This window comes from Arvicola amphibius, chromosome 12, assembly GCF_903992535.2.
Source record: "Arvicola amphibius chromosome 12, mArvAmp1.2, whole genome shotgun sequence".
NCBI classification, from domain to species: domain Eukaryota; kingdom Metazoa; phylum Chordata; class Mammalia; order Rodentia; family Cricetidae; genus Arvicola; species Arvicola amphibius.
In genome coordinates this window covers 89,368,740-89,381,395 of record NC_052058.2, presented here as the reverse complement: position 1 = coordinate 89,381,395, position 12,656 = coordinate 89,368,740, and the positions used below count along the sequence as shown (strand labels likewise).

Here is a 12,656-nt window from a genome sequence, read left to right as displayed (position 1 = left end):
TACAGAATAAGGTCATCTGAGGAAAAGAGAATCTAAGGGGCTCATGAGCTTTCTTTACCCTGACCATCCCCTGGAGCAGCACAGCCCCTCCCCTAAACTCGGCAAACTGCTGAGTGGTAAGGAAGGAAATAAGGCCAATATAGATCTGAAATGCAAGGAAAAAGGAAGGGACTCTGAAGCCAAGGCCCTTGGAAAGGACGACTATGGCCTACCTGAGCACTCAAAAGCAGTCAAAGGCTTCAAGCGGCCTGAACTTGAAGGACTGGGGAAAGCCAGGCCACAGCAGTGCTTCCTGCTGCTGTTCTAAAACAAGAGCTCTACCCCAACCTGAAGGCTCAAGACACTTCTAGTGACCAACTCGCAAGAGCTAGACAGACAAACTGCACTATTCAGCCTCCCGCCTTGATGCTGCCAGTAATGTCAGCTGGAGCTGGCCCTTAGGCACATCAGGAAGCATCAAATCAGTCATCCTCACTGCTGGCTTTGGTAGCAGCAGACTGGAGTGGCTGATCAACGGCTGCTGGGAGCTCCACACTGCAGCCTCAAGAATGTACTTTAATATGAGTGGAAGAAAAGGAGAGCCAGTGGTCAAAAATCCTGGTACCATCAAGTCCAGCCTTTTCCCTGTGTGTGCGTGTACCCCCTCCCCCATTCCTTCCCTCAGACAGCACCTGCTCCTTTATCCAAGAAGTAGGCCAGGAGGCAGCGCATGACAGCCTGGTGGGAGATGACGAGGATGTTGCCCTGACGCTCCAGCTCCATGATGACAGGCTCGAGTCGCTGCACCAAGTCCTGGTATGACTTCGGAAGAAGAAAGGAGAGCTGGTGAGAGGCCAGGTGCATGCTGGCAGCCAAGTTACTGGCCATGTTCCGGAATCAAGAGACTACTCTGGGAGGCATGGTGCCTCTGAATTGCCTAATGGCTCCAGCCCTGACTCCCTCAGACTACCCAGATCTTTCAAGAGCAATAATTAGACTCAAAATCACAGTTCAAGAATACTTCTCTTTTACTCACAGACACTAACAGGCAGTGTGCGGAGCATCAAGCTTCCTGAACCTCTGCCATCACATGTCATTTACCTTCAGCAAATGTACCCTAGGTCAGGAAGCCATTTCAGTAAGGACAGCAGCTAAAACGTGGTGAGGAAGAAACTCATGGCCCACACTTACTTGGTCACTCTGTCTGCTGTAGGAGTGGAGTAGAGGGAATAGAAGAAAAAAGGCAACATGATCATGCTCACTCTGTAACATTCTCTGTCACCCTGTCCCTTAGAGAGCTTTAAAAGCTAACAAAATGTAAAGCACTAACTGTCTAGGCTGAATTAAGCCGTGTGGCTGGCCAAAGGCAGGAGAACAAAGGACTGTCAAGTCACCCCTTCTCCTCCCCTAAAGAAAAGTGCCCAGCCAAGCACCAGGCAGCTGCTCCGAGTGAATGAAGCCTCACCTCCCCACCAGGATATCGATACAGGTACTTCTCTTGATCGCGAAGTGCAAACTCCTCTGGGTACCGTTTCTCAATCTCTGAATATGTCATCTCCTCACACACGCCCTGCAAGAGCCATACCGACTCATCAGGACATGGGCGGGCCGACATCAACACATCCCAGACGAGGACCATGACACTGAAGAACAGCAATGCCTCACTATGTGTGGACACCATGTGCTGTGGCCATGAGTCAGGGGTCACTAGGTGCCGTGGAAATAAGGCACTTCAGAGAGAGGTGGTTTCTCTAGCTTGAGCAGCCACTCTGTCCTACTATTGCAAGGGAAGCCACAGGTCAGCAAGGGTCTGCAGGACAAGAGGAGCAGGAACCAGAGGAGAGAAACTGAGGGGAAGAGAACCCTTGTGGAATGAATAAAAGAGAAGAAGAGGGAGAGAGAAGCACCTAAGCTGAGCATGGTGGTTCATGCCTGTCAGCACAATATTTCAGATGCTGAGGCAGGAAGATCATGAGTTCCAGGACAACCTGGATTAGAGTGAGTCCTGGTACCAATAAAACAGGAAGAAATATATATATATATTTGGGCTAAGCAATAAAGAATGCCAAGAAAAATTTGGGTAAGTATTTTCTCAGAACTGCTGGCTGGATGATTAAAGCAAGTATTATAGAACTGGGTAATTAGGAATTACAAAATAAGTCCTTGTTAGCTCCAGTCTCTGCAAGCACCAGAGGTTCAGTTAAAGACTGGAATGGATCTCACCTTGGGTTCAGGAACGAGAGCAATCAGGAAGCCCTGATGAGGAGTAGTTAACTCCTTTCTCGTCTAACCTCTGAAATGGCTGGATTCAGGTTCCTCAGTTTCTAGTTGATGATTCTAGTTTTCTAAGCTCCTCAAATTGTAACTTCTGGAAGTGTCGATGAGAAATCCCCACTCACAGCATCGATCTCATTCAGGATCTTCCACTGCTCGTAGGTCACCCCAAGGGACTCAGCGGTCTGAATGGTCCTCTTCAACTGGCTCGTCCATACCTTGAGGTCCTGGATCTCCTGTTCCTCTAGAAACTTCTTCAGAGCCTGAGCAAACTAGGGTTTGGAAATATAAGCTAAACAAAGAAAACCCACCACACCACACACACAGTACACACAGAGACTACTAGCCATGGTCAAACTATAAACCCAAGAGGAAATGAAATTCAGCTGGAGGACTCTGTGTCACGCCACACATAGTGCCCAGTAATTTCTGATGGCTGAATGATCACAGCAGAAAAGGTCTCAAGTGACCTGCAGTTTAATCCAGAGTTAGGTACAGTAAGCAGAGAACATCCTCAGCACTTTGTGTGAAACCACAGCCTAAGCCCAAATGGGATTTAAGCAGAAGGGGATAAAACAGATGACCTCCACCACGCCCTTCTAACACTAAGCTCAGGAAATCCAGCCTGCTGGCTAACTACTCACCTGCTTGCCTCGAAGCGAAAGGCCAGAGTCACCCCCAATCTTTCCCAAAAGATTGAAGTCACTCTCTCCATGCCGGCAAAGATAGATGGTGCGAGGCTGGACGTGGATATTCATAAGGTAGTAGACAATTTTACTCTGGATGTAGTCCTGGACTCTGTTGACCAGAAATCTCTGGCCTACATTTATCACCTTGATGAAAGACAGATCCCTGGGATAGGGTACAAAGAAGAAATTCACAGTAAGAACATCTGAAGCCAGGAGTGAGGTAAGCAGGAGAGCAAGGCTATCAGAACCTGTTGACAAATGCAGCGCTTTGGAGACTAAGGGAATGGGGCTCAAGTCTGACCCTGACTCCAAACAAATGAACAAAGTGTATGGGAAGAATGAGTTGTAGACCCCCATCAGCCCTTCCTTCTCTCCCAATCACTGCCATATTTATAAAACAACCAAATGTTAAGAGGTAGATTACATCTTTAAATTAAGACAGCATACAATTTATTGAAAATCCAACAAGCATATACTCTCTCCTCGGTGTCTATCCTGTGCCATGAAATATGTGTAAGTATGGAAAACAGAATCCAGGCTTCCCAGACCTAGACTAAGTGACTTGAAGATTTTGCTGACTTCAAATTTTGGTGAGACACACGGGCCCCCGAGGGGAGGTATGGGTGGAGGGGAGGGGAGGGAAGGGGGAGAAGGAGGGGAGAGAAAGGGGAGAAGGAGGGGAGGGAGGGGGGAGGAGGAGGGAAGGAGATGGAAATTTTTAAATATAAAAAAAAATAAACCATGAGAAAAAAAAAAAAATATCTAGACAGAACATGCACCCTGAGCCACCTAATCAACCTCTCTCAAAGACACTGCCACTATTTGCTTTGTGACCATAGGATTTTTCTTAAAATTAATGTAATGAGCGCTTATTCAAAATAATGATCAGGAGAAAAAGGCACAATACGGTAAATCACCCACTGACCTACCACCAGAGATAAAGTCTATAAACACATATACTTATAAACATAAATATCCTTCTGGAATATCTCCTGACGCCACATCTAGGGCAGTGCCACTCGGTCACTTATTGTAGAAACGCTCCTAAATATCTGTATTCTGGGAACGCCATGTGAAGAAAACGAAAAGCTCAAAAATCTAATGAGATTGCTGCAGTGATCTCACACTGTGCTACGCACACTTGAGCTGGCTGGTTTTCATAATCAACTTGACTGAGCACTAGAGACTCACCTCTGGGCATGTGTGTGAGGGTGTTTCCACAGAGACTAAATAGGGGAGGAACCCTCACCCTGACTGGACAGGTCTCGAGGGTCCTGGACTCATTCAGGAGAGAAAATGGAGTGAGGCATGAGGCCTCACACCTGTAATCCCAGTACTAGTACTGCCCTGCACTCAAGGCTAGGATACACAGTGAGATCATGACTCAAAAAATGGGGTAAGAGGGGAGACAAAGCCAGGTGAGCGCTACTTCTCTGCTTCCTGAGCCTCTGAGATGTAAGCAAGCAGCACACTTCCACTAGCACGGGTGGGAGCCAGTCCTGCTCCCATGTTTTCCCTATCATGGGGGCTGTACATGTGGACTAGCAATCCAAAACAAACTTCTCCTCCCAGAGTTTCTATGCCAAGTGTTCTGCCACCGTGATGAGAAAAGTAGTGGGTAGAATATTATTTTATTGAAATATAATCCCAGCACTATGGAGGTGGGAGAAGAAGGGTTAGGAATTCGAGGTTATACTATATGATATATAGCAAGTTAAAGGCATCATGGACCGTGTCTCAAAAACTCAAAACACACGATCTCCTAAGCCAGTGTTCTCACAGGTTTCCATATATACACTGCCTTTTTGCAAGATGGACTTAACATTTCACTATACCCCACACCAGGCAAATCAATCTGTATTCTATGCCTCGCTGCCATGAGACATTACCACAGTCATAATGGCTAGCGCTGATCAGCCATTTCTCCTTCATCCAGGCAGTGACCCTGAATTTATGTAATATATATACAATAAGCATATACATTAAAATATAAATTATGTATGATAAGCTTTAAAATTATGATGCATCTCTAAGAGATATCCTATAGCATTCTAGTTCAGATTTGCTAAATCCGGAGCAGCGCTTCTTAACTTGAGATGATTTGGGTCCCTAGGAGATATCTGCCCATATCTGAAAACATTTCAGTTGTCACAGTTTGGGGGTGTTACTGGCACCTAGTGGACAGAGGCCAAAGAGACTGCTAAACATATTAGAATACACAAAGTAGTCCCTATAACAAAGAATTCCATAGTTCAAAATGTCACTAATGCTTAGATGGAAACCCTTGCTCTCGAGCAGTGGTTCTCAACTTTCCTAACGCTGAGACCCTTTAATACAGTTCTTTATGTGACCCCCCCCCCAACAAAAAATTTTCATTGCTACTTCATAATCATAGTTTTTCTAGTTAAGAATCATAATATAAAATCTAACATGCAGGTTATCTGATATGTAACCCCTGTAAAAGGGTTGTTCTACCCACAAAGGGGTCCCAACCCACAGGTTAAGTATGGATAGGTAAAACATACAACACACATAAATATCTGTGCTGGATAGTTTTATGTCAACTTAATATAAGCTAAAGTCATCCAAGAGGAAAGAACCTCAATTAAGAAAATCCCTCCGTAAGATCAGGCTGTAGGGCATTTTCTTAATTAGTGATTGAGGGGAAAGGGTCCAGCACATTGTAGTTGGTACCATCCCTGGGGTGGTGGTACTGGGTCCCCTAAGAAAGCAGGCTGAGCAGGCCATGAGGAGCACCCCTCCGTGTCCTCCGCATCGATCAGCTCCTGCATCCAGGTTCCTGCCCTGACCTCCTTCAGTGACAGACTACAATATGGAAGTGTCAGTCTGATAAACCCTGTCCTCCCCAGCTTGTTTTTGGTCATGGTGTTTCATCACAGCAATGGTAACCTAACTAAGAGAGTATCCCAACAAAAACCTTGTTCAGTGAAATGGCATCAATATCATAGGTTTAGATTACCAGAAACAATTAGAGACCAGCAGGGAGAATGACACTTTTCCTCCTGCCTCAACCCTCAGATCATGGTGTTGAACCTTACTTATCATAGTTGTCTGGGTCAAGGGGCTGGTAAGTGACTTTGTAGCACTCGATTCTCTTCAGGAAGTCCTCCATCACATTCTCTCTGTTCCTTTCAGGGTAGTCAGGGCTTGACACCTTTACCTCCTGAAAGCACAGGAACATAAGGGCCTGGTCAGAATTCTGTTCTTAACAGCCCTCGACAAACAGCCACTGCTAAAAACGGAAGAAGTCCATAAACACAGCTTTTCACTAGAGCACTGGCATTCCCCATTCACCAGATCTCTCATCCTGTGCTGTGAGCCTGGCAACCAAGAAAGGGAGGACAACTGGGGAGTCATGTGCCTGCCTTTGGCCAAAGGACAGAGGGAGTCACACTGCTAATACTACTTCTGAGCCCTGGCCCCTTTGTGTATTTGCCTGCAAACGCAGAATGGGCTCCAATTTTCCCCTTCTGCTTCTCAGAATAGGGTATATGACCCGGTATTTGACTTAGGAATCACTGCCTCGTCCTCAAATAAAATAACTCCAGTTCCTATGATGGGAAGACACCTCTAGAAAAGCATACAAAGATGCCGACTTGGCACAGAACAAAACAGTCTATCCAGGGAGTACTGTCTGGTGCTGTGCCCCACAGGGCATAAGAGTGCAATATTCGATGCCGATCAGAACATTAGACAACTACTGAATAAATAACCTTCCTATCAGGTGACTGAACAGGAAAAAAGTCTAATCTGGCACAATATCTAGGTCTTACCATCAGGAAAGATCAAAACACAAAGTCAGAACACCCACAGTCTAAGGTGTTCCCCATTCAGCAACTCATTTTTAGTGTATTCCTCGCAGGCCCAGGTTCTTTTCCCAAAAGAAGAGTATAAAGGTACAAAATGTTCTCAGATAAAGAAGATCTGTTTGCTTCCTTCTTTCACTACCCAGAATCCACACACACACACCACACACACACACAGAGAGACTGAGACTGAGTGACTACAGGTGACAGGGATGACACTCACCAGAATATTGGCAGCAATGACGTCAGGGTCATCACAGACAGATTCCACAAAGAATACCTGGCCATGGAGCAAAGGCATGATAAACACGTCAAAATGTCAGGTTGCTAACTGAAATCACATACTCGCCTACTCCACCTGGCCACCACACCTTCAGGATTCATAAAGTGGCCTTCAAGGCCTCTTCCTTTAAAAACAGACCTTACAGGCTAAATAAAGGTCAGAGAAAGGATCCAAACAAAAACACTCGAGGCTTCGGCATATGCCCCAAGTGGACAATCAGACAGCTATCCTAATCATGTGCTCATCAGAGTCAAAGGGATCGACATTCCCATCTCTCCATCCTAGCTCCCCACCCCGCTTATGCCTTTTCTTCCAGCATAGAGTCAGCCCACCTTGAAGGCATTCTGCTCGGCAAAATTCAAAATCATGTCCCTCCTCTCCCGAGTGGTATTGGTAGCATCAAATACCTAGGCAGAAAGCATACAAAGTAAATGAACAGGAGAAAAATGAAACGGTGCCCAAGGCCGACTCGAGGTGGAGATAAGTAGCCAGGATGCTGGGAGAGCGGCAATGAAGGGGAAGCAGACGAGGCTTACCGCAATCTGCCCGCTCTCTTCAGTAAAATAGGCCTTAACATCTTCCAGTGCTACCAGAGCACACTGTCTGCCATGAGAACAAAGGAAATCAGCGAAAAGAGCTAAGATCAGACGAGGCTGGAGACAGCACACACAGTGTGGGAGCCACTTCCCACTCGACTTCTTGACGGATATGTTTTCCCCTAACTAAACCTTCCAGCTTTCCCACAGAAGTTTACACACCGTCCTACAACTTCCTCCCTGTCCAATTTATAGGCATTATACCTCTTTAGGCATCACACAAAAGCATCTTCTAGAGCTCTGCCTGCTACTCACCCAACCCAAGCTGATCTTGTAATCTAATCACATCCATTAAAATGCTCCTAAGACATTTCCGGAGGAAAAAATGGGGGCCCTAACACACTCAGTCTCACACCTTTAAAACAAAAAGAAGAAAAGACTCACTTGCGGATCTTCATAGCCTCTTCATTGTCATGACGAAAGAAGTCATAAGACTTATAGGACTTGACTGCTTCACGCCGATAGACCCCAAGATTAAACACTGCAGGAAAAATAGTACAATGGCCCCACTAAAGGAGACTTCTTGGCCTAACAGAGTAGCCCATGGGATGGAAAAAGCACCACTGTATGTCAAACAATACCAAACTAAGATAAGTTGGGTTAAAGCCCTGACTTACAAGAAGAATGTGGGCAAGTCTAAAGCTGAGCTTCTCTCTCCTCAGCTACTGTCTCAGCAGGGTACCACTACATATGCCAAGGGTTCTGAAATAGCATATTCTCATTAATCTGAACACGTGTATCAAAATTAGGATGATCTGTCTCGGCCTGGAGGAGATATGTCTGAGGAGGACAGGAAACAAATCCAGTAAATGAGGAATCTTGATTTTCATCAGAAGCATTATAGGACCTCGCTGTTAGAAAGACTAAGTATCCCAGAGGCCTGTGGGGTCCCAGAACTAATCAACCCCCTTCCCAAGGAATGAATGGCCTGCACCTACCTTTGGTGGGTACCCCAATCCAGTTGAGGTAGCGTGTTAGTTTCTTGGACACGTAAGTTTTACCCCGGGCTGGCAAACCAATCATAACAATGAGGGTTGGGGAGTTGGTCATGTAGGAAGCCCATGCTAAAAGAAAATGAAACAGGCATAGCTAAATGACTACATGTCTCATGAGCTTTATGTACTAGATGAGGAACTTCACAGTCATCATCTCAGAAATCTACAGGGTGAAGGTTCAGGAAGAATGAGATGGCAAACTGAAGCTATATTTGGCATATCCTCTTGAAACAGAGTTAAAGGTCATGCAGACTTCCATAAAGTACCCACACCCAGGCACTTTTTCCCAAGTCTTCAGAGAGTTCCCAAGATGGGAAAAAAATAATAAAGATTAGGAAGAGAGAGAATACTAATAACATTGCAGCTATGATTCTATTCACCCCAAACCAGACTGACTTTAAGAGAGTCCCAGATCCTACCTGGAGGATCCCACTAATCCCTCCAGAGCCAAGGCAAGCCTTTGATGCAAAACGAACCCTGCCTCAAGCTGTTTTGGCCACAACACTCAGGTCATGAACTCCTCCTCCACTTTAATCTCTAAACCACAGTGATATTCGGTAGCCAAAGCCTGCAGGATAAAGGTCTGAAGAGACTCCATAAAGGTTCAGATCCAGCACAAGACCGCGAGGCCTGCCTGCCTGGACAGCTCCCACGGAGGGAGACGACTGGTGGTGCCCTTTCTGTGGGACAACCTCTCTCCTTTACAAACACCAGGGCTAGACGGTGAGACTTGTACAGCACAAACACCGGAATCCAGACCTGTGCTTCCCAGACAGTTCTTCTCCCTAGCAAGAGGCCTCTTTCAGTTTGCTCACAGGACTGTCTCCTCCCTGCACACGCTGCCACAGAGCTGAGGTGGAGAAAAGACCTGCATTTGCACCTCATCAACTCCTTTCTAGAAGCCCAGCCCCAAGCTGATGTTGTCAGGGAAAGCTCAAACTGTAGGCTCTCTCCATTGAGAAAGACAAGAAAAGGGGGGAAAAACTACCTTAACCTTCTCCTTCCAGCTCCTTTTCCAAAGGGATCCTGCAATATGTGTCACCTAATGGTGACAACACCACTCTGAGGCTAGGCATCTTTGATGCTTCAGGGAGACTGGTCTCATCGTGCCAGAAACTAAGACACCAGGGCATTTTCCCACACATGTGTAACTAAGGGTCTGCATCCTCATTACAATATATGTGCATTGCTGCTGGGACACCTCCCTGTTTCCAGGGATCACGGGAAGAAATATCCTAAAAGGGAGATATGGCCCACCATGATGTGGGAGGAGAAAGGCACCCATCTAATTGATACACAGTTCAGAACCCACTGGGCTGCTCCCCGCCTTGAAGACGGCCACTTCAGTCTCCTTAGAGTCTTTACTTTGTTTAGTTTTGCTAAATAAACTTCTGCTTAAGCATTCTATTAAATGTCTCTATGAATTCTTTCCTTCAACAAGAACTAGGAGACCACTGACCAAGAGTCCAACCCCTGTAGCACGGGGGAATTGCTGACTCTGGACAGGAGCTCCAGCAACATAGGTCACAGAGCCTTCATCTCTATCTACACAAGGAGCTAAGAGGCGAGTAAACAGCACCTGTAGCCTCTGTGGGCATTAGTCCCTGAGCATGGACCCCAGCAGGCAAGAGACCTGCCTGGCATTAGGTCTGAGCAGTCTTCACGTTCTTCAGCTTAATGCATTCTCCTCTGAACATGGCTGACTCGGCTCATTAGCTGCACTTGCGGGCCTCTCTGTCCACATCTTCTAGCCCATTAGGCACTTCCCCCAGAGGTGCTGTTCCCCTCCCTGAAGACCAGAGAGAAAGCACGCTTAGGAGCTGCTCTGAGAGAAACCAGGGAGGAGCTGTTCTGTGTTCCCCATACTGGACAGAGAAAGCTAACAACAGAAGGAAACAAGGTTGGACACAGGCACTCCATATCCCTACTCTTCAGCACGGCTCCTTCTGCCTCAGCCTAGAGCAGCTACGTGTGCGTGAGCACACAGACACACACACACACACACACACACACACACACGCATGAATGTGTGCGCAACATCCCTGCTAAAACCAGGGCTTCTCATTTTCTAGGGGAAAAAAAACAAAAAACAAAGACAAAAACTCAAAGACTACTTCCCACCTCACACTGCCAGCTGGTAACCCTGAGAGCTTGTCCTGTTGAGTAGAAGCACCCCTGAGTGTGAATGGAGGGACTTCACACACTGACCTAGAGACACACGGCATCTCTTGATGTAGAGTGGAAAACTGTTCCAACCCTGAGATTCTTCTGTCTTTTTATACAAAGTTAAACTTCCTTTACCTAGCTTTACCACACTTCAGCTCATTTTCTCTTTATAAACATGCTTAGTCAAAATGAGAGCCTGAGAGTTTCTTCCACATAAATGGAAAAACTAAACCCCAGAGAACTTAAGAGCTTGGCCCATAGGACCACAGAAGAAAGCCAAGGTCAGGCTTCTTGACCACATTACTGATCTCATGACTGCCTATTCAGCCTTATCTGCTAGCTCTTGGCCATCACTTTAGCACCTGACAAAAGGTCCTGTGGAAAACATGACTATGTTCTCCAGCTTATCTGGGGAGATGTCTGGGAGGGGCCAGCAATTAGGACGGTTCCTAGTCCCCTCCTCACCAAGGGCATTTTTCCATTATCCACATTAAATAGGCCCAGTACTTTGAATTGTGCAACCCATAAAACATTATCATTACTGCTATCTTAATTTTATTCATTAAAAGTTATAAAGCCTGATTATCTACTGCTGTTTTAACTGATAAATATAAAAGAATCAAGTTCAAAGAACTGTACCCAAATACTAAGAAAAAGAAAACTGAGGTTTCTGTCAGGCAATGCAGCCTTAGTTAGGAACAGGCAACCTCCAGCAAAAGCATCTCTTGAGGCCCGAAAGCTTCAAGGAGCACATACAGCAGGGCCGAGGAACACTGGGTCTATAACGCTCCTTTTACTTCTCTGAGAGCACTGTTGGCATGAGCATGCAGAAGTATGAAGGTGGCCACTGAAGCGTTCTTTAGGACAGTGGGAAGTTCCAGTTAATTGGTTGAGATTCACTCAATGTAGAAGGAGGTCAATCTGGATTCACCAACATGAGAAAACTAACAAAGAGCAAAAAGTGTACTAACTACTTACAAAGGAAATGGCATCAGAAGAGAATAAGTATATCATGAGTCTACCTATGTTTGGTAATGGGCTACACCAGAACTAAACACCTAAGAGAAGTGAATTTAACAGAGATAAGAGAAATTGGAAGAGATTTTACTTTCCGTGTTTCCTTTTGGAATTATGTGAGTTTTCCTCAACATGTAATACTTTTGTAATTAGGGTTTATACACTTGTCTTCTCCAGATCTATTCAAAATATTTTAAAAATAAAAAAAGGAAACCAAAAGATGAGAAAGAGAAAAAAGACTTAATAAGGAATGCACACAGAACCCTCACTTCCTGCTCTCGGAGACTCCTGAAACCACTCACCTAGGTTCCTTAAAAGGACCCCAGCCAGCACACCTACAACCCCTTCCCAGGAACAACTCAAGTCCCAGGAAGGCTCCTTGGAGGTCTTGGCGCCTTATAGTCATTCTTTGGCCTTGAAGCAAAGCCCAGTCACTCCCCAGACTCAAAATTAGCAAGCAGGTATAACGAGCAGCAGAGACAGCAGCTGAGCTATAAATAAAGCGGCACGAGGCAGCTGGGGAGTCTATAACAACCTACCTTCTCTACATCATGCGGAATGGGTGAGTCCAGGTCTGTCAACTCAGGAATGATACCTACTGCTCAGTGAAGTTTAGAAAAAGAACACAGTAACAGAACAGAACAGGAGCCTATGTATCTCCTCTCGTTAGGAGGATGAGCCAGACGAGATGTTCAGACTGCTGAGTCTCTGTAGGGCAGAGAAAATAAACTAATATTCTCCCAAGGATCTCACAATCTCACAGTCCAACCATGAGATAAGAAAGGCACGGTACTAAATAACAACGCAGAGTCCTTCAGCTGGGGAGAAAG

General features: G+C 45.8%; 1 protein-coding gene across 9 annotated transcripts in view; it reads right to left on the bottom strand.

Annotated features, from left to right (window-relative positions):
* The window catches only part of Pfkfb2 (6-phosphofructo-2-kinase/fructose-2,6-biphosphatase 2), a 29,032-nt gene that overhangs the window by 11,027 nt on the left and 5,349 nt on the right, over positions 1-12,656 (bottom strand). For all 9 annotated transcript variants that reach the window (XR_006020939.1, XR_006020934.1, XR_006020938.1 and 6 more), the window contains 10 exons: positions 8,587-8,712; positions 8,033-8,129; positions 7,589-7,655; positions 7,385-7,459; positions 6,993-7,049; positions 6,002-6,126; positions 2,898-3,105; positions 2,379-2,525; positions 1,445-1,549; positions 672-801 (listed from right to left, as the gene is read on the bottom strand). Coding sequence is in view for 1 of the 9 variants with exons in the window: in XM_038348844.1 (XP_038204772.1) it covers positions 672-801; positions 1,445-1,549; positions 2,379-2,525; positions 2,898-3,105; positions 6,002-6,126; positions 6,993-7,049; positions 7,385-7,459; positions 7,589-7,655; positions 8,033-8,129; positions 8,587-8,712 (1,137 nt within the window). In the remaining 8 variants the exon portion in view is untranslated. The remainder of the gene's footprint in view (positions 1-671; positions 802-1,444; positions 1,550-2,378; positions 2,526-2,897; positions 3,106-6,001; positions 6,127-6,992; positions 7,050-7,384; positions 7,460-7,588; positions 7,656-8,032; positions 8,130-8,586; positions 8,713-12,656) is intronic.